Source organism: Chionomys nivalis, chromosome 12, assembly GCF_950005125.1.
Source record: "Chionomys nivalis chromosome 12, mChiNiv1.1, whole genome shotgun sequence".
In the NCBI taxonomy this organism is placed as follows: Eukaryota; Metazoa; Chordata; class Mammalia; order Rodentia; family Cricetidae; genus Chionomys; species Chionomys nivalis.
In genome coordinates, this window is record NC_080097.1 from 43,481,319 (window position 1) to 43,508,924 (window position 27,606).

Below are 27,606 nucleotides of genomic sequence, written 5' to 3' on the forward strand. Positions count from 1 at the left end.
TGTACCTTCTCTTGTGAGAAACAGGAAGCTGGAACCTTTGGCAGCGCAGCGGCACCCTCTACATTAAATATTTATCTTGGAGCCCAGGTCAGAGCCCTAGAGCCTAAGAAGTTCACTCCTGCTGAGGGGGATGGCCAGGATTCCTGGACTTGGAAGATCTTCAGCCCCGTCGTCTTTGGAGAACAAGGAAGAGAACGAAAGTGATGTGGCCCTTCTTAATCCCAGGGATCCTGACAGGTGGGAGAACGTGGAAGAGGGAAATGGGTAGGATTTGTAATCCCACAGGAGGAAGAGACTGCTTCCTGGGGATGGATGGATAGATAATTCTGCATACTGCAGCCTGACCTCAAAGAGGTTCCCAGAACTCCTCCACTCCTGAGGTCCCGTCTGTGGGCCTTGTAACCCACCTCACCCCTCTCCCTTAAGCCTTCTTAAAAAGACAGGCGTATTCTCTAAGGAGACCTCACAGAGCATCTCATTTAACCCCCCTGAACTGTGCAATACCTGCCTTTGTTAAAATACCTCACTCCTGAGGACTGGAGCCCCATTAGGAGGTTTACATCTGTGGGAGCCTGCCAAGCATCTTCCTTAGGGTTTTCACCCATGGGAGCCCTGGCACGTCCGTCTCTTGAGCTGTTCCTGGGCCTAAGTTTCCCAGGGGATCTTGTCTAAGGACAGCACAAACAGCTCTTTTCCCACAATTGGGGAAATGTGAAGCTAATAAGAAGTGAGGGTGCTAGGGTATTAGGTGATGTGCTTGAAAAGCACTAAAACTCGGGGTGCCCCAAGCACCCATCAAACTGCAGTGGGTATCACTGACCATACCCAACATTGAGCTGAAGTGGAACAGAAACCATTTTTCCTGGTTGGTTTGTTGGGAACTTGGGTATCCCAGGAGTGACTCACGGGCTAGAAGTACTCCAGGGTTTCCATTGTCAGCAAACATTTGCCAGCGTGCTTGCCAGCTGAGAGACTGGAGGAGGAGGGGAGAAGGGAGGGCCAGAGAGAAGGGACAGCCAGTGGGTGGTGTCCAGGGGATCCGCGTCAGCACCGCAGGAACAGCGGAAAAGCAGGATCAAAACAAAACGGTGAATGGGAACACCAAGACTCTCCTAACCTCATCCCCGCCCAAGGGACCCCACCCTTGTCCTCTTTAGTGCTGCTGCCCATCCAGGGAACCGCTGGTTCTCTTACGACAATTTCCTCCTTAAATTTTACACGTGTGTGAGCATCCTCACGTTTGCCAGAACACGCGCGTTTGTTTGCAAACTCCTGGCCGCGCGTTTAGGCAGGCACAAACTCTCTCCCCAAGTGGGCGCTGCCTTCGCCCCAAGGCCACCCTGCTGTGGGACTCCCTTATCTCAGTCCCAGCCTGTCTGCCTCCGGTCCTGTCTCCTGCCTCTCCCAGGCTGAGGGCTGCGTATCTAATGCTGGCTCCACCCGGACTCTGGCACTATCACTCCTGCCCTCTGTCCTAGCTCTGCAGAACAGCTTGCTTCCCACACCCTGGAAATGTCGCTGGAAACTCTGAGTGGCCCCCCACCAGCCCGCCCGTCCCCTTCCGACGCCAGCTTTGCGGTGGGGGCCGGGGAAGGCATCTGGGAAACCCAGCGGGCTCCCTTGGGACCCTCGGTGGCCCCTCCCGGCGCCGCCTCCTGGCGGGCCCGGCCCCTTGGGCAAGGGGCCACAGCGTCCCCACAGCGCGCGGCCGGACAGAGGGCACCCGCGGGAGCGGAGGGAGGGAGTAGCCAGCCCCTCAACTCCACCCCAGCACAACCCGGGCTCACAGTCCAGATCCGAGCCTCAAACTCCTCCCGCCGCACTCCTCTCAGGGTCCTGCCTCCCAGCTCGCCCCCTCGGCCTCCCTCTTCCTCGTTGAGCGCCCAGCCTGGCCTAGCGTCCTGACGGGTCACGAGGGCCGCGACCGCTGGCAGCTCGCACTTCTCCTTGCCCTCTTTCCCAGAGGGCGATCAGCGGCTGCGCCAAGCAGGAGCCAGCTGGGATGCTCCTGCCCTCCTGGGCGGCCCCGAGTCCCCCCACCTGCTCGCCGGGGGAAGGTAGGTGCGGGAACGCCAAGGGGCAGGAAAGAGGCAAGACACAGCATGGGTTAGACAGGAGCGAAGACATAGAGCCCCTCCCCCGGGATCCCAACCTCTGAGGTTGTGTGAAGTTCCATTACCGGCAATCCAGAAAAGTGTGCTGGGGGAAAAAAACCCTGACCCTGTCTGGGGAGCTGTAGTTTGATCAGACCAGGAAAAGCAGAAGGCAAAGTCCCCCCACCATCAGGGCCTCACTCTGAGGTGGGAAGGAGTTTACCACACTTAGAAGTACTTCATTCTTCCAGCTCTTTGGAGAGAGCTGCTCGGGTGCAGGGGCTGCCTGAACTCTGGGAGCTCACCAGAGGTGTATGGACACCAATTCTCCTGGAGGAGTCTGTCTTTCTTAGGTTCTGCCTAATGTCTCCAGGCAGGCCTGCTGGGAGAAAGACCAGGACCACCTTCCGGGCCCCGTCCTACCCCTGTGTATTCTTGGGAGTGCTTTTACGTGAAGTTGGGTGGGAACGGAGCAGATTGAGGTATCCCACGGTCTACAGCTCCTGCAAACAGGTGGTGATGGGGTTGAACCCTCTTCCCTGGAGAGGATGCTGGGTGAGGACACTAACATTAGGGAAGGAAGGCCTGTCAGCTGATGGGTACAGCTGCTGATGCTTAGTGCAACTTGGCCTCAAGCCAGCAGCCAAGCAGGGAGCAGCGGGGTAGCTCTACACTAGTCTGCCCGGGCCTCTTTGGTCCTCAGTCCTGCCTTGCCTCACTTTCCCTGGGAGGAAGGCCCAGCGGCGGGAACTGGGGTGTGTTTGCATGTTTGGTTTTTGGTAAGTGCTCTAATTGGATCCAGCTGGTGGGCTGCACCTCCTCCAGACTCAACCTCCCCTCCCCACAAACTCAGGGAGGGATTGGCCAGGTCCCCAAAAGGTTGCTCAGATGTCAGAAGAAATCCCCACAAATGCAGACCAGAGAGGGTGCTATCCTAGCCTCCTTTGAATCCATGCCAATGCCTGGGCTGGAATTGAGTATGAACGGCAAGGAACCACAGGCCTCTGTTGTCCATCTTACCCCATGGTCCCCCACAACTTCTTATGCTATTCATATGACTTCTTGCCACACACACTCCTGGGACCTTCTTTTCATCTTAACTCCCATGCTGCTCACATGATCCATCCTGCATCCCCACCCCCAGGTCATATTCATAACACCGAATATATTCTACCACACAAAGGACACCTCCTGAGCTGTCTGGTGTCCTTGCTGGGAGCCGCTACAAACTCCCACAGGCACATGCAAGTCTAGTCCAAAGGTGGTTCAAGTTTATTCCACTAGCGCCCTGTCTACCCGTGAAGAGGAAGAGACACAGATTCTGCCCCACAGCTCTCTGGGCACCAAAATTCTTTTGTGCCCTTAAACCATGGCCTCTTTGTCTTCTTGTACCCACCTTTGGGTCCCCCTTTGCATGCCTCCATCTCCCAGGTGCTCTGCGCTCCCATATGCTGACCCCCTTGAGTGAGGCCTTGTCAGGCATGATGCTGTCAGCCAGGGAGGATGGGTCTGGGTCTGGGTACGGGCACGGGTACAGGAGTGTTTGTCAGTGCGCAAGAGAGCAGCTTCCAGAACTCAGCACCACTCCCAGGGCGGGAGCAGGTTCTCTTGTCGTCTGCGGCTTTGCTTTCCATCCACCTATCACTGGCCCTGAGTGTTCTGGAGCCGTGATCTGCACAGGAGACCAGTAGATACCTCACAGTCCCTTGATCCCCGGAGGACTGGCTGCCCTTCCTGGCAGTGCTCCCATGCTCTCCCTGGCCCTGGTAGGGATGAGGGCACTGCTGGCTGCTTCCTGTGGTCAGCAGGTAGGAGGCCTCGATGTTGGCTGCCCTTGTAGCTATGAGCAAGCAGATGCTACCCAGGGCATGAGAGTGGCAGAAAAATGGAAACAAAGTCCTGCATGCCCAGGTCCTCTTTGCTAACTGCCCTACTTCCCTTGGGCCTTCCGTCTAGGGGAGCTGGCTATCCTGGCACACAGAGCCCCCAGAGGGGTGGTCAGCAGGCTGCAGGCCTGCTCCTGGCCAGCCTCCCTATCCTCCTCCTCGCCTAGCTTCCCCTCCCCCACTCCCACCCAGCGCTCCTGCCCGGGGCCTAACAAGTAGTCCATTGTGCCTCTGGGAGTCCTCCGCACTGGCAGCCTGCAGGCGGGTGCCCAAAGCTGCATGTTTCCTGGGCCCTTGAGCTCCCACCCAGCCGGTCATAATCCCCTCCCACAACCTACCTTCCTCCCCCACCCGTGGGTTGAGTCAAGAGGGCCCAGGCAGTCCAGCTCAGCAAGGCTTTCTCTTCCTTCCTCCTTCCCAGCAGAGTACACACGAAGGAGCAGCTGGTACATCCTGAGTCCTCCAACCTTGACCCAAGCATGCAAGGCCTCCCTGCTGGGCTCAGCCTGGACGATTTCATTCCTGATCACCTACGAGCCCATATAGGCCCATCCTCCAGGGGGACGAGGGTGAGTGAACAGCCCAAAAAAAAGATACACTGGTGGGCCAGCCGTTGATGGGGACATTAGCAGGCCAGGTGAGAGAGCAGGGGACAGAAAGGGTCAGAAGGGAAGACAGTCTAAAGAAAGCTCCCCGTGGCTTCCCCCCAGGAGGCCAGACTGTTGCTATGCCCTGGCTGCTAACCCTTCCCACCCCAGTGGAACCTATGGGCCCTGAGCTGGCTGCTCCTGGCCCCTCTCCACAGGTGCCTGTGATCCGGAATGGTGGCTCCAACACCCTTAATTTCCAGTTCCATGACCCTGCGCCCAGGACTGTGTGCAATGGCTGTTCCCCACCCAGGAGAGATGGTCTCCAGCATCCAGGTGGGTCCGCTGGGGGAGATCTGCTCTAGGAACCTTATATGCAGGGTTATGGGGCAAATCCCCTATGCCAGATGGAAGGGAGTAGATCTTTCAAGGCCATGAGAAGTTCCCCCAGGGAACAGCGAGTTCAGTTTAGGGTTCTCTAGGTGATCACGCTTATCCTGAGACAGGAACCTTGAAAAGAGAACAGGCTGACACAGCCCTTCCCTCCCTCTCGACACGGGAAGGACGTGGCCTTAGGAGTCAAGGGAACTGTAACTGGGCCAGTGATTCAGATGAGAGGGTGAGAAGTGCTGGCTCAAGAGTGAACAGGGACTGCCCCCGCCCCCCGCCGGGGACTCTCATGCCACCCAAAAGGATGTGGAGGATGCAGCTTTAGAGCCTGCCATCTGGGCCCTAAGGTCTCTGAGCTCCTGGGGACTCCTCAGGACGATTCGGCCCTGAGAGAGATGGCACCCTTTACTGAGCATTCATTCTCCTGAGTCAGACACTGTGCAAAGGACCTCAGTCGTTTAACAAGTGATTGTTGACCACTTACAGCCGGGCAACACTGGACAGACCTCATGAGCCTCCCCTCATCTAATGCATCCACATCCAAGCAAGGTCTGAGGCGGTTATGGGCATCTTCCCAGTGGGGATCCCGTCTCAGAGATGCTCAGAGTAGGAGCAGATGAGGTTGCACTGAGGTCCACACCCTTGGCCATCTGGCCCTGGAGCACTTATGCCATTAGACTGCGCCACTTAGAAATGAAACGTTCAGCGGGAGAGGGGAGGGAGGGAGCTGGGGACACAGCGCAGAATGCATGCCTGGGGGAATGGGTTTTGGACCCCTCTGAGGGTCTTTGTGCTGGGTACAGTGACACAGACTAGAAGTCACTACATCTTTGCTGACATTGCTCTTCGTTTATACAAGTGGAAACTGAGGCACCGTGAGGGCGATGGACGAGCCTCAACTTAAACGACCAGTAGGTGGCAGAATGGAGTCAGAATTTAGGTCTGAGTCCTCCGTCCAATCCCATTTCCCCTACCAACCCTCCTGCAGTCCAGATTCCTTGTCTTGCCGCACCCTAGCTGGGATGTCCTCAGCATTTATTGCACGTCATGATTCCCAGCCGTCCTTCTGCAAAACACTTAGAACAGTCCAGGAAACCAGCATGGGGGTGGGGATACATACGGACTGCTCCAAACAGAATCCGTTGAAAATTCATTTTAAAGAAGCAAATAAGCGGGCGCTGCTAGGGATGAGGAGGTTTGTGGAGTCCACACCACACAGCCAGATGAGGAGGGGTTGAAACCGAACTCACAGGGATTGATGTCAGACGAGACAAGGCCAGGCGTGGACCCCTGCCTTTCAGCTAATGCCTATGTACACCTCTCACAGACCCAGCATGGTATCAGACCTGGCCAGGCCCTGGGAGCCGGCCCTCTGGAAGCCCCAAGCAACCTGCCTCCCAGCATGCCCAGAACTGGTCAGCCACATGGACCAAGGACAACAAGCGGCGGGACAAGCGCTGGGTGAAGTACGAGGGAATCGGGCCTGTGGATGAGAGCGGCATGCCCATTGCCCCCCGATCTGTGAGTCCAGGGCTGGGGGTCACAGATAGCGAGGGCCCAGAGACCCCCCCTAAGTTTTATTTCTATGAGTAGAATAGGATTGAGGCATGACGGCCGTGCCCACACCTTATGTATCTGAGTCAGGCGTTAGTTACATGGTGCAGATCTCAAAACTGAAAAGTTACAGCCTTAAAGGATGTTTCTTAGTTTTGTACCCCAATGGCCTGGCATAGCACCCACAGAATGGCTGCCTATTTACTGGCAGAGTCTTGAGCGAGATTGCCTCATACCATAGCGGGCAGGGAAGGATCCTGTATTCCACCAGGACTGCTGGGGCCCTGACCTTCTGTTGCCTTCATATCTTGGGGCCAACCAAATTTCCTCATAGTCACGCATTCTTCCTGCTTTGTAAGGTCCAGATGCGGCCTTCTCCTCCTACAGTGTTACTTTTGTTTCCTCGTGAGGAAACATGATCATTGTCAAAGCCATGGGAATAGAGAAACAAGTCTGAGGAGATAGCTCAGCCAGTACAGTGCTTGCCCTACAAGCCTGAGGACCTGAATTCTAGTCCCTGGAACTAAAAGGAACATTACATTAAAATTCAATTTTTTTAAAGTTTAAATATTTTATTATTTATAATACTATTTATTATTATTTAAATAATTTTAATTAAAATTTAAAAAATAAATTAATACCAATTTTTTTAAAGGTAAGCACGGTAGAGTACTTGATGAGTTCCAGGCCATTGAGAGAGACTATTTCAAAAAAAAAAAAGAAAGAAAGAAAGAAAAAGAAAGAAAGAAAGAAAAGAAAACAAAAAAACAAGTGGATATGGATCAGCTGGTCATAGCGATGAACACCTTTAATCCTAGCACTCAGGAGGCAGAGGCACAAGGATCTCTGTGATCTGTGAGTTCAAGGCTAGCCCAGTCTACATAGTGAGTTCCAGGCCATTGTCTCAAAAATAAAATAAAATAAAATAAAAGTGAAGGACTGAAGAGGTGGCTCAGTGACTAAGAACACTTACTTGTTCTTGCTGAGGACCAGAGTTTGATCCCTAGCGCCCACACAGTAGTTCACAACTGCCCATAACTCGGTTACAGAGGCTCCAACTCTCTCTTTTGACCTCTGAGGATGCAAGTAAAACACACACATAAAAAAAATCTTAAAAAAAGAAATAAATACAAATAAATTAGGTAGAGAGCTGGTGAAATGGTTCAAGTAGATAAGGGCACTTGTCATCAGGCCCTCGTTCCTGACGACCCAGGTGACAGCAGGAGAGACCCTGTTCCTCTAAGTTGTCCTCTGGCCTCCACATAGGGGTGTGGCATGCGCACATCCCATCCCAATAATAAATGAAAGAAATATAAAAAATATGGTGGCGCTCTCCTCTGGCCTCTACATGCACGGGGGTATGCACCTCTATGAGGTGCCCAGAGAAAGGTCTCATTAGTAAAGCTCTCATGACTTTTCCTTGGGAAGGATGGGTGAGCAGGGAGGCCTGAAGACCGTGGGTGAGCAGGGAGGCCTGATTTTAATTTTCTGATCTCAGAGTGTTGACAGCCCCAGAGACTGGTATCGGAGAATGTTCCAGCAAATTCACCGGAAAATGCCAGGTTAGACATCCTTCCAGGGCCCAATAGACTTCCAACAACATGGAGGTTGTGGGAGGGGTGGAAAGAGACTTTTTGGTTTTGTTTTGACTTATGAGATTCTTCTCTCTCCAAGCTCTAAGGTAAGTGGTCTTGAATATCCACCCCTCCCCCCTAAAAAGGAGTTGCTACCTGTAACCCCAGCAGGGAAGAGGCCCTGAGCTAAACCCGGAAAGGGTAGAGAGAAATGTGCCAGCAGAGGACGCTCCAAAGACCCACAGGGTAAAACACATCTGGCCCATTCCTGCACTGGAGTGAGAGGGGGTTCACATAGGAGATGCCATCAGAGTGATAGGGTCAAGTCTTGTGAGGCTTTGGGTGACCCTGAGAGGACTTTGGCTTTTACCAGACAAGAAATCTGGAAGCCTGGGCAGTTCTGAGCATCAGAGTGACAAGCTCTGACAATGGGACTGGAAGGATCACCCACACTGGCAGACACAGAAGAGATGGTGGGAGCAAGGGGACCAGTCCCCCCCGATTAGCAAGACCGGGAGGAAAAAGGTCATCATGGAATCTGCTTTGATCCAGTCACACCTAGAAGTGACCCAGACCAGGGCAGGGGGCAGTGGGATGTGGTGGGGAATCCAGGGAATTTCAGGCATAGTCCTGGAATTCTGGGCAGGAAAGAACATCCTCAAGGGTGAATTTAAGACCAAGCACGTGGAAGGATGAAGCTACTGTTTGGCTTCTTTTAATTTTTCAGACAGGGCCTTGTGTATTCCAGGAGGACCTCGGGCTCACCACATAACTGAGGTTCACCTAGAGCTCTCGGTCTTCCTGCCTCAGCGGTCACAGGAGTGTGCCGCCTTTGGTGCTGCCATTTTGTGTTTTTAGAGAAAGGGAAGCCTGCAGAGGGAGCATGTTTAAGAGGCATTTGGAGCTTGGTGTGACAGCACATGGCATTAGTCCCAGCACTCAGGAGATAGAGGCAGGAGGATCTCTGTGAGTTTGAAGACAGCCTGGTCTACACAGTGAGTTCCAGGACAGCCAGAACTACATAATGGGTCCTTGTCTCAGAAAACAAACAAACAAACAAACAAAAAAATAGAAGCTTTTGGTTTTTGAGACACGTCACACTCTAGTGGAGGCAGCGGAATGTCCAAAGCTAGTTCAAGGACAGGTTCTGAACTGCACAGGAAATACCTGGGACTCTCAAAAGAGATGGTGAGTTCCAGTCCCCGAGGCATTGTTATTTATAGTTTAACTATAAACTAGGATTGTGGGAACAGATAGCACCGTCCTTATCTTTTAGTATCCAAAGGAGATTGGTTCCCCTACTCCCCTACCCCTGCAAGAACGAGCCCTTTGTATAAAGTGCCATATCCAATGCTATGGATCTAGGACTCTGTAGCGGCTCACTCAGGGAAGTTGGGCCAGGAAGGCTGTCATGAATTCTAGGCCAGCCTAGGCTATGGTATGAGGTCCCATCTCAAGGAAAAACGAAAAATGGGTTGGCAAGGTGATTCAGTGGGTAAAGACTTCCACGCCTGACAATCTTCAAAACCCACATAGTGGGAGGAGAGAACCGACCCTGCCTCTCTGCCCCTCACATACATGCCGTGGCATGCATGTGTGCACGCATACACATAGAAATGTTTCTAAGAAAAAATAAACAAGCAAAAAACCTGAAGGGGCTAGAGAGATAGTTCAGCAGTTAAGTGGCTGTTCCTCTAGAAGACCCAGGTTTAATTTCTAGAACCTACATGGCTGCTCACAGCTTTGTAACTCCAGTTTCAGGGGGTCTGGTACCCTCCTTTGGCCCCTATAGGGAACCAGACACACATGTGATTCACAGACATACAAATAGAATATAAAATAAAGTTTAAAAACCAATAAAATGGCCGGGCGGTGGTGGCGCACGCCTTTAATCCCAGCACTCGGGAGGCAGAGGCAGGCGGATCTCTGTGAGTTCGAGGCCAGCCTGGTCTACAAGAGCTAGTTCCAGGACAGGCTCCAAAACCACAGAGAAACCCTGTCTCAAAAAACCAAAAAAAAAAAAAAAAAAAAAAAAAAAAACCAATAAAATGTAGATATAAGTATTCATATTTGCATCTACTTGCATATATATCCTTTCATAGACCTTAAATTGCCTCTAGGTTACTTATATTTAATCCCAAGTAAATGCTGCATCAGTAGCTATAGGCACACGGTACTGTGTTGTTTAGGGAATGGTGACAAGAAATAAGGCCATGTGCAGCACAGATGTAATTATATTTTCAAAGAGGCCTGGTTGGATCCATGGAGATGGAGCCTGTGGGAAACAAGGCTGAATGTGTTTGAAAAGCCTTAGGACTAGCTAAGATCCCATAGAGAGACAGAGAGATAGTCCTTAGGACTGAGCCTCCTAGGCATGTGGGTTCTGAGAGTCTCTGATAGGAGGAAAGTAGCCTAGAGCCTCCAGAGATGGAGAGACGAATAGTCTCCCTGCAGCCAGATGAGAGAGCCGAGTTTCAGAGGGAAAAGCTGTGGCAGATGCTGCCACCGAGTCAAGTTAGATGACTTTGGAGCTGACCATAAGGCTGAGTGCTGTAGAGGTCCGGAGCCCTTGGTCAGAGTGGTTGACGCAGCAACGGTGAGCAACAGGTCTTCTGGGAAAGAGGAATGTGGACCGGAGATGTGGTAGTACGGTTTCTTGAGGAAAAGCAGACAACCCAGCAGCAGAGGGAGGTCAAGGCAGGCTCCTGAACAAAGTGTTTGGGTTTTAGAACCTCTAGATGCCTCCCTCATCCCAACCCCTGAAAGCCCTGCACACTGGGAGGTGTGGTTCAGGACGCAGTAAGAAGTGGGGTATTTGAGAAGGAGGTGCAGGTGGGGAAGGGAAACAGAGAGGAAGCCCAGCTTCCACAGCTGGCATGGCCTGAACAAGCCTACAGAGGTCAGGAGAGGGTGGGGGGGGGGGATAAATCAGGAGGGGTTAGAGGGTGTGGCTGCCGCCCAGTTGGCTCTCCCAGGCCCAAAGTCTGCCAGAGGCAGGCATTTCAAGTCCTCCCAAAGGCTGCCCTCCTAATTCCTTACCTCCCTCAGGACATTCTTCAGGCCCTGACTCAGCCCTCAACCCTGCTCCAGGCAGAAGGGAGGCTGGGAGCAGCTAGGCAGGCTGCGGGAGCGCCCTGTCCTCACTCTGAGTCCTACTGATGACCCAATCCTTTCTGTTCTCCAGATCTACAGTTTGACTGGACCTTGGAAGACCCACCCAAAGGTGAGAGATATGGGTTTACTGGTCTGTGTCTGGTGACGGGTGGCCTGAGCTTGGGGGCCTCCCAAGTGGTGTGGTTCTACACAAGAAGTTTTTTTTTTTTTTTTTTTTTTTTTTTTTAATTCATTTTACATAACAACCACACAAGAAGATTTTAAAGGCCACTTCTGGGAACACTAAATCCCCTGGTAGGAGGTGACCAAGACTTCCTTGGCTGCCCAGAAAGCCCTTGTTTGCCATCTGCTGACCAGACTTCCCTGGGCATCTTTTCTTATATGATTATCTTATGCGATTCTTCTGAATTATGAGAATCTGGGGATCCCACCTGCCCCAAAGCTCTTGGTACAAAGCCCATGGACTAGCCAGGAGCCTATCTCCGTTCCTGTGAGCCATAATCCAGGTGTTAGGATGGAGGTGGGTACCACCGCCTTAAATAATTACCCAACCCTAGTCCTTGTCTGTCTCCTTTCACTCCAGTGGTTTCCTCGCGTGCCTCTTCTGCAGACTCCAGGCATCCAGAACCCCAGCAAAGACCTGCTGCCTCCAGGCCAGGCACATCAGTGACTTCTAGCGGGTGAGCAACACAGAGACTAGTGTCCCCTTGTGGCCAAAGTTGGCACAGCCTGGGAGCAGGCAGGGAAGGGTCTATTCTTCCATTGGGTTCTACAGGGCCTTAGAAGGTTTCCACCACTATAGCTATTCCCACGCACAAGGGCCAAAGACATCCAGGAACAGAGCCACTCCTGTTGTGCACCAGGAACCAGAGACTATGAGTGATATGTGTGTGTCCAGGACACCGGGGCATGGAAGCTGTTAAGGGCAGCTTGGACATGTGATCTTCCCCTTTAAAACCAGAGAGAACCAGTAACGTGGATGAACCAGGTTTCCACTAGATTGTGACCGAGAGGTGCCCTGGGCTGAGCGCTCAGGCGCTGCAGGAACTCTGTTCCGCTTGGGCCCCTGGAGCTCTGCTCTGCAGTTAAGTGCACCAGCTGTGTGTGCCTTTGTGGGGGACAATTCAGTTCACTAGCATAGCCATCACTGACTTATGGCCTTTGTCATCAGTGAGGCAGTGACAGAAATCCAGATTGGACCCAGAGTTGAGGTCCAAGTCAGGCCACTGCCAACTAGCCTCCTGTCCCCATCTTGTGAATGGGGACGATGGATGGTAGATTATTAGGACTGAGTGAGCCGGGGTCTGATCTCACAGTGTGGTTGGCATATAGCGAGTCTGCAAGCATTCGAACACACAGGTTCTCAGATGATGAATGCTTCCTTCTACGGCAAACAGCACATTCCATTCTCATGATCACCTTTTTATTATCGAAATGAGAACAGAGTCATAATTATAGGCGATGAATCCTCACCCTGTGCTCAGACATGCCATCATTTGATAAGCTCCATCCAGTTGTTCCAGGCATGGGTAACTTTCAGACTAAAAACATGGGGTGTGAAAGCCAGCCAGGAGAGGGAGCCTAGAGGAGAGCCGCGGCAGCAGGACACTTCAATGACTGAGGTGACCACACAGGTTTTATCACTCAATCCAAGCCACATAACCTGAGGCCCAGAGACCCAAAACAACTTGCCTGCCAGGTCTCCTGGGCAGAGATGCCCACAAGTTCTCCTTGGAGTTGTGTGTGGTCTTATATCCTGGGCTATGGTTTGTAGGCAGACTTTTCTGTCCCACCAGCCAGTTCTCAAATAACCACACAGAGACTTCTTATTAATTATAAATGCTTGGTCAATAGCTCAGGCTTGTTAGTAACTAGTCTTACACTTTAGGTTAACCCATATTTCTTATCTACGCTCTGCCATGTGACGGTACCTCTTTTCAACGAGGCAAGTTCATCTTGCTTCTCTCCACATCTCCTCTTGACTCCTGAGACTCCTCCCTTCTTCCCAGCATTCCCTCTGCCCTGAAAATCCTGCCTTGCCATAGGCTACTCAGCTTTTTATTAACAATAAGAGCAACACACCTTCACAGTGTAGTGAAGGGTCATTCCACAGCAATGGTTTACAAGACCACTTGACTATGGCCGCTTGAAAGCCTGCTGCACTCGGACACAGCACACCAAACACAAATGCGGGATGCTTTTGCCCAAGGCTACAAGAGAGGTCCTGGCCACCTGTGGAGCGATGTTTGCAAAGGCCAGCAGCTGCACACCTAACACACATTCCTGCAGGCCACTCCCATTTTACCAGTGTTGAGCCCAAGGCGCCATATAGCTTGCCATAGTTACTAAGTCTCATAGATACTAGGGGACGAGGCTGGATTGAAATCCCTGACACTACTTCCACAGGAAGGGGGCAGGGTGGACTCCTTTTGTGGGAATGGGGACAGTGGTAGAGGAGAGGGGTGCAGCCCCTTCTCCTTTGGTTGCGTTCTCACCCATGCTTCAGATTTCTAAGAGGAATCTGAAGTGGGATTTTCTCTTTCTTCAGAAGAAACTGGCACCACTCTGAAGAGCCATCTAGAAACACCTTTAACTATAATTTTGGACCATCCTCTTCAGGACTCCAACCCCCAAATCAGGTAGACCATCCTGCTCACCAGCACCATCCCCAGGTGTGTGTTTTCCAGCCACACCCACCTGCTGGCACAGCGCAGATAATTCCCTGATTTTGGCATGTATACGTAGGAAGGGACCCGTGGGCAGATCAGGGAAGCCAAGGCCTGCCTTTAGACTGTAGACCCAGCCCTAGTGATGGCTACTCACATACATGCAGGTGCCCAGACGCCGAGAGAAAGTAGAGAGTGTCTGGACAGAAGACTCCTGGAACCAGTTTCTGCAAGAACTAGAAACTGGACATAAGGTGAGTGTATTAGTAGGGTCCTCTAGGTCTGGACACACCCCACCGCTGGAGCCTGTTCCAAGTGAGGCCATTGTCTTAGATGTACCCTTCCCACCCTGCAGCCCAAGAAACCACTGGTGGATGACCCCATTGAGAAACCTGCTCAGCCCATTGAGGTGAGTGCTACCCGGGGGGAATGAAGGACAGACGGATGGACGCCAGTATCAGCAGTAAACAAGGATGACTCTGGGTGTTGTGGTCTTAGCCACAGACAAAGGCCAGGGACTTGCCCTAGTCCCATGCATTTTCATCTCTAGCCTTAGCACCAAGGACAGTGCCCGCATGCAGTAGGTGATTAGTAAACACGTATGTAGAGATCAGAGCAGGAAGAGACTAGTCAGTGTGAACTGGGGTTAGCAGAGGTACTCGTGAACTGGAGCTGAGTTTGGCCAGGCAGAGAGACAGCTCCTCTAGAAAAGAGACTGGTGTGTGTGTGTGGTGGGGTGTATACTCGAGTATGCGCCTGTGTGTGTGTGTCTGCATGCCTGCGTGTGTGTGTGTGTGTGTGTGTGCGTGCGTGCGCGTGTGTACGCTTGAGTAAAATTCAGCTCTCACTGGAATGAGCAGTATGATGATGCATGGGTGGGTGTAGTGAAACCAGGCCGTGGAAGTCCATAGAAACCAATAGAAATTTGGCAAGCCCTCAGGTTCTTAAACAAAACATAACCTCCCCCCTCCCCCGCCCGCTTCCTCAAAATTAAAAAGGCCAGGAAAGGCTGAGGCACTCTTGACACCCTGGAGTCCTGGGTTGGGGACTGGTGACAGGGATGACGTGACACCTTTTCACTAGTCCTGAAGCAAGCCTATAGGCATTGAAACCTCTCCTGGTCTCCTCCCCGAGGCCTGGCGGGACCAGCCTCTCACTTCTGACCTCTGACCAGCCTCCGACACAGTGCACTTCCCAAGAGAATCTTATCCCCCAGGTCCTGCTAGAAAGAGAATTGGCCAAGCTGAGTGCAGAGCTGGACAAGGACCTGCGGGCCATCGAGACCCGCCTACCATCTCCCAAGGTATAACAGCCTCCAGAGGACTTCCAGAGAAATGCTTTAGCCATAGCAGCAGGGGACAGAGGGAAGCAGGCAAACCTAGAAACTGGCGACCTTGGGCAGACATCAGCCTTGTCCGAGCTTCAAAACACTGGGCGTCAACTTTCTAAGTGACCCCTAGGAACCCTTCTCCGCCAACTCAGATTCAGTCCATATTCCACCCCGCCTGGCCCCACCCCTAGCCGCAGCCCCGGGGACCCCAGGACCCGACCCGGCCCTGGCTTCCCGGGCCAGCCTCCTTCCTCCGTGCCTCCTCCCAGCGCGAAGGCTCGCGGCCGCCTCTAGGACCCTGCGTCCCGCCCCTCCCCGGCCTCCTTCCCTCCCAAGCCGCGAACTTTTCCGGAGGAGGTGGCGGCACTGGCCTCAGCTGCCCTGGCCCCGGGGTCCCAGGCTCTGATCACGTCCGGTGTCCCCCGTGCAGAACTCGCAGGCGCCACGACGGTCCTTTGAGCAGCCCGCCCCAGAGCAGCGGCCCTCGGCCCGGTGAGTGGCAGAGACGCAGGCAGGAGCAGAGGGTCTGTTCCCCACGGAGGGGACGTGGCGCCGGCGGGCGAGGGGGCGATGGCCCTGCCCACGGCGGGGGACGGGCGAACCTCAGAGGAGGGGCCTGAAAATCGGAAAACTGGCCTAGGGGCATCCCAACTGCAACTCTGTTGGGACTTATCCACTCCTTGAGGGTCACCTGCCCCATGCCTGGGACACCACTGGTAGTGGTGACGGCAGCGGCGGCGGCAGGGAGTGGGACCAAGCCCCGACACTTCCCGCGTTCCCTTGGGCGGTCACCTCCTCTCCTAACCCAAGGCCTCACCCTTCCCGGCCCTCTGCTGCACGGGAAGTAGGACATCCTGTTGAGAGTCCCAGACCTGGGAAGACGCCTTAGAAGGCAGGGGACAGGTTGGGGGTAGCGGGAGAGCCTGGGAGGTCAGTAATGTGTGAGGACTAGCCCTGAGGGATATGAAGTTCCAGACAGGTGACTCACTGCCTCTGTCCCTCCAGCACGGCCTCAGCCTGGAGGCCCAGCTCCCCGCATGCACCTTACTTCGGTTCTTCCCGACCCCTGAGCCCCCACAGAATGGCAGATGGAGGAGGAAGCCCCTTCCTGGGACGAAGAGATTTTGTCTACCCTTCCTCAGCCCGAGGTAAGACAAATTCTGTTTTTGTTGGCGCTGAATGGAGGCCTACCTGCTCTGGGAGTTCTCTTACAGCTCTGTGGTGCCCCAGGAAAGGGAGGGTGGGGGCCAGGAGGGTCACAGAGTCCTTGCTCCCTTGTGCCTGACCTGGGTGGGGGGAGCATAATCTATCCCAACCCGATCCCCCCCAGACATGACCTCCTCAAGCTGAGGTGGTGCTTCTCCACAGAGCCTAGTGCCTCTGAAAGGGGTAGCAGCCCTGCGAGGAAGGAGGAGAAGAAGGTAAGAGATTCCCCCGGGGTCAGGGGTCAGGGAGTGTCTGGGCAGGACCCTGTCTGGCTGAGGTAACCCACTCTGTCCCATCCTCTCCCCTTTCCCAGAGGAAGGCTGCCCGGCTCAAGTTTGACTTCCAGGCCCAGTCCCCCAAGTAAGTGGCCTTCTCAGCCCTTCCTCTTCCAGCCTGGGCAGTCTGCACTGTGAGGGGGTAAGGAAGGGCTTTAGTGGGCAGAAGGCTGGAGGGGGGAAGGGTATACAGGGCAGAGTCTGAAGAAGAAAGACTCAGGAACTTGGTGCTGTACATGGCTCTCATCTGCAGGGAGCTGACTCTGCAGAAGGGTGACATTGTCTATATCCACAAAGAAGTGGACAAGAACTGGCTGGAGGGGGAGCATCATGGCCGGCTAGGCATCTTCCCAGCCAATTATGTGGAGGTGAGTGGGAGGGCTGAAACGGGCAGGCTGGGAGGCTTAGACCCCAGACCCCAGGTTCTTGCAAAACTTTGAGGAGTCCAGGCTGTCTCTCTTGAATGTCTGTGGCCTACATATCACCTGGTCCAGGACTCAAACTGTCTGCCAGCACAGGAGAAGTTGAAGAGCCCCTTGCCCGCCCAGAAGCCACCATCCCATAAGGGCCTCGCATTTTAACTCTCAGAGCCCTGATCTCTGATTTCTATCCTGTTCGCAACTAACCAGAATGTGTGACAGTTCGCCTGTGAATGGGTCGCTTCTTTTTGGCGTGTTACCTGTTCGTTCCTCACACTGCCCAGGGAGCCATAATCACCTCACTTTATAGACAGAGATTCTGTGTTAAGTAGAGAGTCATGTTCTAAATGCAGGCTGGGACCTATAGGTTACGTTTAGTATCTGTGTCTTAAGTCATAACAAACTAAGCCTCTGGTATAAAGTTGTCCATAATATTCCCATATATTTTAAAAATATTTATTCTCGCACTTGGGAGGCAGAGGCAGGTGGATCTCTGTGAGTTCGAGGCCAGCCTGGGCTACAGAGTGAGTTTCAGCACAGTAGGACTGTTACACAGAGAAACCCTACAGAGTGAGTTTCAGGACAGGCTCCAAAGCCACAGAGAAACCCTAGCTCTTGTAGACCAGGCTGGCCTCAAACTCACAGAGATCCGCCTGCCTCTGCCTCCTGAGTGCTGGGATTAAAGGTGTGCACCACTACCATCCAGCTCTGTGTCTGGCTTTTACGTGGGTTCTGGGGATCTAAACTGAGGTCATCAGGCAGGCTTCTGCTCTCAGTGAACCACCTCCTTGGCCCCGTTCTTTCTTTGCCGTTAGTAATCTCTGTAATGATTGTCCTCTCATTCCTGGTATTGTAGTTGTATATTCTCTTATTCTGCCTACAGATTTATTTTCTCAGTCTTTTCAAATAGCTTACCTTTGATTTTATCAGTTTTTCTCTGATATTTTTGTTTTCAATTTCATCTTTATTCTTTCGTCTTTTACTTTTCTTGCTCAGTTTGTCAGAGTGGAAGAATAGCCTTTCTTCTTTTTTTCTCTTTTCCTTTGACAAGCCTCACACAGCAGCTCAGGCTGGCCTCGAACTCCCTAGGTAGCCCAGGCTGGCCTCAAATTCATAATGTTTCTCCTGACTCATGCTAGATTAGGTGATTGTTAATAATAGTATTTGATACCATAAATTTCCATCTAAACACTGTTTTAACTGCATCCCACAAATTCTAACTTTTTTGGTTTGGTTTTGTTTGAGTCAGGGTCTTACTATGTAGCTCTGAATGGTGTGGAACTCACTCTGTAGACCGGGCTGGTCTTGAACTCACAGAGATCTGTCTGCCTCTGCTTCCCAAATGCTTGGGATCAGAGATGTGTGCAACCAGGCCTGAACAAATCATGATTATTATTATTATTTGTTGTTGTTGTTATTGTTTAACTTACTATCTTCTCATTTCCTCTGATACCTGGGTAGGCTATTGTAATTCAGGCCCTTGTTTTAACAGGCATTACAGGTTCTACCCACCCACACATTAATTTCTCTGTTTTCACTGAAGTTTAACTCAATTTACACAGTCATCTGATAGTCTATCAGTCATCTACAGCTTAGTGAGAAATGGTCGATTAGCTTATTGATTTTTATGAATAGGATCAACCAAGATAGCATGAGGATTCAGAGCTCTGGTGGGGCCGGAGGAGAAGAGGGACTAAGCCTTGAACCGAGGGCCACTTGACGCTGAGCAGTAAGAGATGGGACAAATTGAGCCAGGCTTATTGGCACATCTCTTTAATCCTAGCACTTGGGAGGCAGAGGCAGGTGGAACTCTGTGAGGCCATCCTGGTCTAGATAGTGAGTTTAAGAACATCTAAAGAGCTGGGCAGTGATGGTGGCATGTGCCTTTAATCACAGCACTTGGGAGGCAGAGGCAGACAGATCTCTGTGAGTTCGAGGTCAGCCTGGTCCACAGAGTTAGTGCCAGAACAACTAGAGCTATTATACAGAGAAACCTTTTGAAAAACTGAACCCCATCCCCAAAACAGAAACAGCTAAAGCTATATAGTGAGCTCTTCCTTGAGAAAACAAAACAAATAATAATAGTAATAATAATAAATAAATATATTTTCAGTTTTAGAACAAGGTGCTCTGTAGCTCAGAACACTTTGAGAGTCTAGGAGTTAGATTGATGCCCTAGCAGACAGACAGGAAGAAGGACCACGTCTAGGCAATAATTGTGGTGAATTTCCAAGATGGCCAGCTTCTTCCTCATCCTCCTGACTTGACACAAAAGCTTGGCAGCTTCAGACAAAGGCCTTATCAGCCCCGTGTCCTTCCTATAAGTCCCCCTGCTGATGGACTGGCCCAAAAAGTCCTTGTTTGATTAGGATGTGTGTTATGCGACAACTGTGGGCCAGTCCACCCTCCAGCAGACCAACCCTGACTCGGGTAATTCTCTCTGTGCTTGAGATTTCTCTGCCGCTCCCGGTTGCACTCAAAGTTTCTCCTGCCTTTTAATTCTTTCACTGGCAGAGGAAACGGACGTGACCAAGACCCCTAGACAGTGTGTCTTAGTCACTGTTCCAGTGCTGTGAAGAGACACCGTAACCAAGGCAACTTTTATGAAAGAAAACACCAGGGTCTTGCTTACAGTTTTAGAGTCTTAGTTCATTATCATCATGGCAGGGAATATGGTGGTCTCTGTGGTGCTGGAGCAATAACAAGAGAGCTACATCCTGAACCACAGGCAGAGAGAGAGAGAAAGAGAGAGAATATCCTGGCTTGGACTTTTGAAACCTCAAAGCCCACCCTCAGTGCCACACTTCCTCCTCCTCCAATGCCACACCATCTAGTCCTTCTAATCTTTTCAAATAGTGCCATTCCATAGTGACAAATCATTCAACTATATGAGCCCATAGGGGCCATTATTATTCAAACCTTCTTCGTTTGGGTGGGTCAGCGTAGGGCTGTAGTTGGGCTGGCTTCTATCTTTGCATTTACCATCCTGCCCTGCCTGTCTCGTTGCACATCGCTGCACTGAAAAGTCTTCCCCCAGCAAGCCTTCTTGGATGACAGAGCCTGCCTGTACTCCCACTGCCAGGAGCGCAGGTGTGTGTTCGGTCAATATCAGGCCTAAGCTTTTCTCCCGTCCTCCCTGCAGGTGCTACCTGCAGATGAGATCCCCAAGCCCATCAAGTCACCCACATACCAGGTGCTGGAGTACGGAGACGCCGTGGCCCAGTACAACTTCAAGGGAGAGCTAGAGGTGGAGTTGTCCTTCCGAAAGGTGCGCTCAGGCAGGGCGTGGTGGAGTGGGGTGGGGGAAACAAAGGTGATGAAAGAGATGAACATTCCTTTTTTAAAATTAATTAATTAATTTTTGGTTTTTTTGAGACAGTGTTTTTCTGTGTAGTCCTGGCTGTCCTGGACCAGGTTGGCTTCAAACTTATAGAGATCTGCCTGCCTCTGCCTCTTGAGTGCTAAGATTAAAAGTGTGCGCCACCATGGCCTGACTAAAATGAAATGGACATTTTTTAAAATGTCAGCTATACCCAGAATTTTGGTTTTTCCAATCTCTTGAATAGGTTACTCTTGATTTTTTTTTTTTTTTTTTTTTTTTTTTTTTTTTTTTTTTTTTTGATTTTCGAGACAGGGTTTCTCTGTAGCTTTTGCTGTCTGTCCTGGAACTAGCTCTTGTAGAACAGACTGGCCTCGAACTCACAGAAATCTGCCTGCCTCTGCCTGCCTCTGCCTCCTGAGTGCTGGGATTAAAGGAGTGTGCCACCACTGGCTGGCCCCTATTTTACTTTTAATTTTAAGACAGGTCTTGCTAAGTTGCCCAGACTGGCCTTGAACTCACTCTATAGCTCAGGCTATCCTTGAACTCACTTTATAGCCAAGGCTAGTCTTTAACTCACTCTTTAGCCTAGGCAGACCTTGAACTTTTTTCCTATATGTATAGTGGTTTGCCTGCATATATGTATGTATCACATGTGTGCAGTGCCCATGCAGGCTAGAAGCAAACACCAAATCCCATGAAACAGTAGTAACAGATGGTTGTGAGCCACTGTGTGGGTGCTGGGAATGGAATTTCAGTCCTCTGCAAGGGCATCAGATATTCTTAACCACTGAGCATGTCTCCAGCCCCAAAACCTTGAACTTTTGATATTCTTGCCTTGGCCTCCCAAGGAGCTGGGATTATAGGCCTGTGCCATGGCTTAGCCGGTTTATTCCAGTTTTGAAAGAATGTTATGAACAATGTCTCACTCTGTTATCCAGGCTGACCTACCAGGATAGCCTGGAACTCACTGTAGTCCTCCTGCCTCAGCTGCCCAAATACTAGTTACAGGTCTGAGCCAACATGTCCGACCCTAGCATTGTGTTTTTATTGACCGCAGGTTAGTTGATCATAAGGATGATAATCTACATTTTTAAAGGGATAGAAAGAAATTTTGCGTGTAAAGGGTACTGTATCAAACATGAGGCCCTTATATGTGCACATCCATTTGTGTGTGTGGCTTCTGGGATGTCACTGACAAGAATGTATGTTTTGTGTTAGGTTATGGTGAAGGAAATGGTAAGTTTCTGTGAGATGAGGAACTGGCCTTCCTCTGGTTGAACTGGGGGCAAAGCCTACAGATGCCCCTAGTGAATTCCTCCAAGGAAAGCTGGCTCCAAAGACAGATGGGGAAGGAAGTGGGCTGGGAGGCTGGGCAGAGGAGGACTGGGCAGTGAGAGGTGGGAACACTGTCCTGAGAGTAGCCTGCTAAGATGGTGGCAGTTCTCCTCCGACCTCCTGAGAATGCCTTCCGTCCTGGGAGAGGGTCACAGGACATGCGCGGCAGGGACAGGACTGAGTTGTGGTGGCATGCTAAGACCTGTCAGTGACTTGGAGGCCACCCTTGATTCTGTGTCTCACAGCAACAACCATGGTTGGTTATCCCACTTAACCCATGAGGAAACCAAGCTCAGAAGGGCAGAACAGCTTGTCTAAGGCCACATAGCTTGAACTTGACTTTGGGTCCTGCAGCTACTGGAGGTAGGGATTGATAGTGTTAGTTAGTCTTCCATTTGTTCCTGACTCCTCCATTTTTAGCTGTGTGACCTTAGACAACCTGCTCACCCTTTCTGAGCCTGATCCCTCAAACATGTAAAGTGTCAGGCCTGAAGATGACCCAGGCAAACCACCCTTAGGTGTGTGCTACCCCAGGAACCCTGGCTGACACAAACTCCTCTCTAACCCCTCAGGGGGAGCACATCTGCCTGATCCGCAAGGTGAATGAACATTGGTACGAGGGGCGCATCACAGGCACGGGGCGCCAAGGCATCTTCCCGGCCAGCTATGTGCAGATAAACCGGGAACCCCGACTCCGGCTCTGCGATGATAGCCCCCAGCTCCCTACATCACCTCACCTGACAGCCACTTCTCGTCTCGCCTGTCACCCCAGCTCCCCCTCAGTGCAAGTGGACCCCACGGACTGGGGAGGTCGGACTTCCCCTCACCGCTCTGGCTTCCCCTTCCCCATCACCCACCAGGAGCCCAGATCCCAAACCCAGGTAAGGTGTCCTGCTTCCTCACACCGCCTTCCTATCTTCTCACGGGTTCACACTGGTAATCCTTCCTGGGCAGTCTCTGGACAAAGAAGCAGGGAGCTGGGCAGAACCTAGCCTGGCTCCATCTTGATTTGGCCCTAATCCTCTTGAGGTTGTTTTACTGTTTGGTCCTCTAGCTCAGAGAGGCATGGGTAGGATCTAGCACTATGTGGAACCCCAGCCAACGAGGGTGACGAGTGAGGCCTCCTGAGGCTCTAAGATGCTTTTTTTTTTTTTTTCATTTTTTTTGTCAAATAGTGTTAGGTATCAGGGCTCTGGTATTTGCTTGTTGTGTGGCCCACAAGCAAGTGGCTTGTACTCTCTGAGCTTGAGTCTCCTTCTAGAGGGAGTTCCCACTGGAGAAGATTGATGGGTAGGTCCGAGCAAAGGTGCTTGGCAGCCAGCCCTTCATTGTGCACTTGGCCCTGGGTCCACATGTTCACCCAGCACGCCTCTCTGAGCAAGTACAGCTGCTCCTGGCTCCTCCTTGGACCCATTTTGTCCTTGCTGCTGCTCACCCTGCCTGGGGCCCTGGGGCCACAGTCAAATCCCTCTGAAGTGAGCTAGTCAGAGCCCACTTTTCTGGGCCTGGGAGTTTGATGAAACGGCATGGAGACTACTCATCAGGCTCTGTGGGACTCGTGACCTGCTGCGTCTCTGTAGTGACGAGGAGAGCAGGCCTGCTTTTCATCCCGCCCGGCTCCCGCACGGCTAGCTTAGCCCCAGAAATAATAACACAGAAACTGTATTTATTTAAAACACTGCCTGGCCCGTTATCTCCAGCCCCTTATTGGCTAACTCTCACATATTGATTTAACCCATTTCTAATAATCTGTATTGCCACTTGACTGTGGCTTACCAGCATGAGTCTAACCACTGTCCGTCCCGGAGAGAAGAGCCATGGCGTCTTCCTGTCTCTCTTTCCTCCTCCCAGCATTCTGTTCTGTCTTCCCCACCTACCTATTTTCTGACCTATCAGACCAAGCAGTTTTCTTTACTTTCTTTCTTTCTTTCTTTCTTTCTTTCTTTCTTTCTTTCTTTCTTTCTTTCTTTCTTTATTGGTTTTTTGAGACAGGGTTTCTCTGTGGTTTTGGAGCCTGTCCTGGAACTAGCTCTTGTAGACCAGGCTGGTCTCAAACTCACAGGGATCCACCTGACTCTGCCTCCCAAGTGCTGGGATTAAAGGTGTGCGCCACCACCGCCCGGCACAGTTTTCTTTATTAATTAACCAATGAAAGCAACAGATAGATAGAAGACCCTCCTACATCACTTCTCCCTCATGCCTCCTCTTTGTGGCCCTCCTTTCTTCCCACGAACCCCCAGGGTCTCAGCACTCCTGGACCAACCCTGTCCCATTCTCGAGGCACCAGCCGTCCCGTAGACCTGGGGCCCTCCTCCCCAAGCACCACAGAAATACACTGGACTCCGTGAGTACCAACTAAGGATGCTCGCCCCGGGTGGGAGTTGCTGGCAGACAGTAATGATCCCAGGCCCTTCACTTATAGGTTAAGGAAACGCCTAAGCAAAGCTCGTCCTTGGGTGCTTAGGAGATGGGGAGAGGATACCTGGAGTGACAGCTCTTGGTAGAACGGCCAGCAGGTCTGGGAAGGAGCCCCAGGCTTCTGGCTGCCATGTTGCCGTCTCCCGCAGGTACCGGGCTATGTACCAGTACAGGCCCCAGAACGAGGATGAGCTGGAACTTCGTGAGGGGGACCGTGTGGACGTCATGCAGCAATGTGACGATGGCTGGTTTGTGGGTATGTAGCCTGTGGAGGGGAGGGCGGGCCAGAAAGAGAAACCTTAGGGTCTCCCTGAAGACTTGAGTGGTGGCACCCAATCAGTTAAGATTCAGAGCCAGCACCCCCACCTTCCTTCTGTCCTGAAGAGAGGCAAGGCCCAGGGAAAACTGCCTCAGTGCATGCTCAGTGATAGACTGACATTTGGGACAGGACTCCTGACTTCCAGACCCCTGCTTTCCACATACCACGGCTTCCTCAAGCAGGTCTAGGATCCAGGATCTCGTACCCTGCCCCTGCCCGCTCCCTACAACCTGGGAAACAATATAATTAATATCCCAGCCCTTCACTACTGGCCCAAGACATTGCACTTTAAGGACTAAGATCTGAAGCCTCACGTTGATCTTGTCTGGTGCCAGGTGACCTACCCACTAGACTCCCCAAAGTGGGCAAGCCTTGTATTCCCTTGGCTTCAAAGGGGAGGCCAGGGAGAGACGTGAATCTAGAAGCCCTGCCTCCGAACAAGCAGACTTCGGGGCCCAAAGGACCGAAGCTCTGCCTGGGCGGAGGTGTCATAGGAATGACCCCTTGGTGATATGGTCTCCTCCTTCTGATATGATTCTCCATGGCTCAATGCCAGCCACGCTTCTCACACCACAGAGGTTAGCAGCCCTTGTGTCTCATTTTACTCGTGCACTTTTGCTGTTGGAGTTCTTTTATACCACAAGTGAAGTTTTGTAGACTTGTATAGACAAGAAGGAAAGCACACCTTTCTGCAGTCGAAGCCACAATGCTGTCTGGTATAGCATTCAGTAGCCACATGTGGCCACTTACGTATAGATTAGTTAAAGAGAACGAAAGGCCCGGGCCTCTTCCTACTAGTGCATTCCCTCCATCACCCCTGGACGCTTGCCTCTCCCGGGGTCTTAGCAAGCCAAGAAGTCTGGCTTACCATCCCAGCTCTGCCCCTAGACAGAGCAGTGCTCATCTCTGAAATCAAGGTGCTTTACTAGATCAGTGGGTTCTGCTCCATAGAATGTCTGTGATTCGTCTTGCTGACTCCCGGTTTTCTCAAGGAAGCGTGGAGCTAGGGCTGTGTGCAAAGTTGTCTTCATTGGTTGGTTTACGGGTACAGCTTCGCTTATCTCATCTTGTGCCGCTAGGGGGCAGGAATGAGGAGAGGAAAATCGAGTCCTTTCGGTGAGAACGTGGTTCCACTTTCAGTTCCAGGTCCTGTCAGCGGAGGGCGCGCCCTAACCCGCATAACCTGTCTTTCCTTTCTCAGGTGTCTCCCGGAGAACTCAGAAATTTGGGACATTCCCTGGAAATTATGTAGCCCCGGTGTGAGTGGTCTCCGTGGCAATTTGGAGCCAACGAGGACGGGGTGGGGGAGCAGTATCACTATGGGAGGGAGAGAGGCTCCCCACATCATCCTCCCCTCCAGGACCTGCGCTCCCAGCATCTGCAGCGAGACCCCAGCAATCTTCCCTCCAAGCCCCCTCGAAGTCCCCTGGACTGATTCCCACCCGCGCGTCACAGGCATTCCTTTGACAGCACCCCCCTCACAACCCCTCAAATACAGACGTCTGCTCTGATGTGGAGACTGCCTACCGGCCTTATTGAGACCAGACCCCAAGGCCCCCAACCCCCCAGCGTTTCCCCTAATGGGGACTGGCTCTTGCTTCACCCCCATGGGGTTCCTCTAATAAGGACCAGCCTCCTACCCTGTGGAGACCAAAGGCCTCCCGCTTCTCACAGCTTGCCCGTCACCACTTTACCTTCTGGCTTCCAGCTGGGCCTGGAAGCAAGGTGGGGAACACCTTGTCAGCCTTCAAGGCCCAGTGAGAGGCCTTGCCTCAAGACTTTCTCTTTTCAGAGGCAACTGACCCCCTGGGTAGGGCCTCCACTTATACTCTGTGCCCCCCAACTAAGACCCACAACTGCCCTGATTTATCAGAAGATAGATTTCCAGGGAGACACGCTTGCTGCCCTAATTCCCAGCTCCTCCCCAGTATCTAGGTCCCCTCTGGAAGAGAATGTAAAATAAACATACCAGAGACACATCTGCATCGTTTCCTTTGGGTCGGTGTATGGGGTGGGGAGGACTCAGCCCATTTAGGATTGTAGGGTCTCTTTCTGTCATGGGTTGTGGCCCAAGGTAGATGGGCCAACTGTAGTTGGAGGGAAGTTAATCACCATTGTCTCCTGTCTCAGCAGGGATGACAGGCAGAATGGAGCAGTATCTGAGGATCAAGTATCCGACCAGAGATGCTGAGAACTAATGTCAGTGGGGACAGGACAGGGCCCAATGGGAATGTTCAGAGCTGGGGACTGATAGGTATTCCTGATTCCGGAGCTGTTACCACGCTGTTGCTGAACTTGGTGACATTTCTGTTTCACACTAATGTTCCCCACTAACGCTCCATCTCCACACCAAACTCTCGTGTTTTTCTTCTCTGGACTCAAGTTTTTGAGCATTTGCTTTATGGCGGCTGGGAGTGGGTAGGGCAGAGGTAGCCAAAGCAACTCTTCTCACCCAAGGGCTTGGTGGCCTCTGGGAACATTAGCACATCCTGGGACTGGCCTTTCCTCCAGAAAAGGAAAACTCCATTCTCTTTGTTGTTGACTCAGAGTCTAACTATGACCCAGGTTGGCCTGGAACTGGAGATAAATATGCTTCAGCCTCCACCACAGCCACCACACCCAGTGATGGGAAGCTCCATTCTTAGGCTGTCGCTGACCGTTGAGCAGGCAGCAAGGTGCTACACCCGTGTCACCCAACCTGAACACTACACCTATTAGACAGGAGAGGCACTCGGACAGTCAGAGGCCAAGTCCTGGTTGGAGGGTGGAGTCAGCTCCTCATTGCATCCCATCTACCCAGTGCCCCGGCAGTCCCTGTTCAGAGGCCCCTGGAGGAGAACAGTCTCTTAGGGATGACTCTGAGGTGACCTAGGGTTGGGATGCTTCTGTCCCCTTGGCCTGTCACTTAAGTGTGAGTGGGTAGAGCTGGTGACTGACATGAAGTAGTATGTCTGGTTTTGTCAGGGCGGGTGAAGCCGAGGTGTATAGAGCAGTGGCCTGGTCGTGGCTGGTCCCTTGAGCCTGGGTGTGGCTTGGACGCCGGCCAGGGTGGTTAAACAGCTGCTTGCAGAACGAGACCTGCGTGCCCTTATGCCCTCCATTCAGTCGCTGTGCCCAG

General features: G+C 52.1%; 1 protein-coding gene across 5 annotated transcripts; it reads left to right on the forward strand.

Moving 5' to 3' along the window:
• The first annotated feature begins 101 nt into the window (after window positions 1-101).
• Window positions 102-26,449, forward strand: Sorbs3 (sorbin and SH3 domain containing 3). 5 transcript variants are annotated; one of them, XM_057786445.1, is made up of 21 exons: window positions 102-237; window positions 4,401-4,548; window positions 4,785-4,902; window positions 6,284-6,477; window positions 8,009-8,072; window positions 11,269-11,307; window positions 11,782-11,878; window positions 13,747-13,837; window positions 14,032-14,118; window positions 14,220-14,273; window positions 15,081-15,167; window positions 15,625-15,686; window positions 16,200-16,342; window positions 16,563-16,615; window positions 16,714-16,760; window positions 16,929-17,043; window positions 20,237-20,362; window positions 22,324-22,632; window positions 23,992-24,095; window positions 24,319-24,425; window positions 25,690-26,449. In XM_057786445.1, exons 1-21 carry the CDS (start codon window positions 131-133, stop codon window positions 25,749-25,751), a joined length of 2,214 nt encoding a protein of 737 aa, XP_057642428.1. In that variant the 5' UTR covers window positions 102-130; the 3' UTR covers window positions 25,752-26,449. The 5 variants fall into 5 exon arrangements, with proteins under 5 accessions (XP_057642428.1, XP_057642429.1, XP_057642430.1 ...); XM_057786446.1 differs by having other exon boundaries at window positions 4,404-4,548; XM_057786447.1 differs by lacking the exon at window positions 102-237 and adding an exon at window positions 1,746-2,057.
• Window positions 26,450-27,606: the final 1,157 nt, after the last annotated feature.

Excerpts from the sequence above, each read along its gene's own strand:
- Sorbs3 (XM_057786445.1), top strand. The coding sequence starts at position 131 with ATGGCCAGGATTCCTGGACTTGGAAGATCTTCAGCCCCGTCGTCTTTG. Across the intron at positions 15,168-15,624 it reads CCCGCCTACCATCTCCCAAG|AACTCGCAGGCGCCACGACG; the intron begins GTATAACAGCCT and ends TCCCCCGTGCAG. Across the intron at positions 16,343-16,562 it reads CTACCCTTCCTCAGCCCGAG|AGCCTAGTGCCTCTGAAAGG; the intron begins GTAAGACAAATT and ends GCTTCTCCACAG.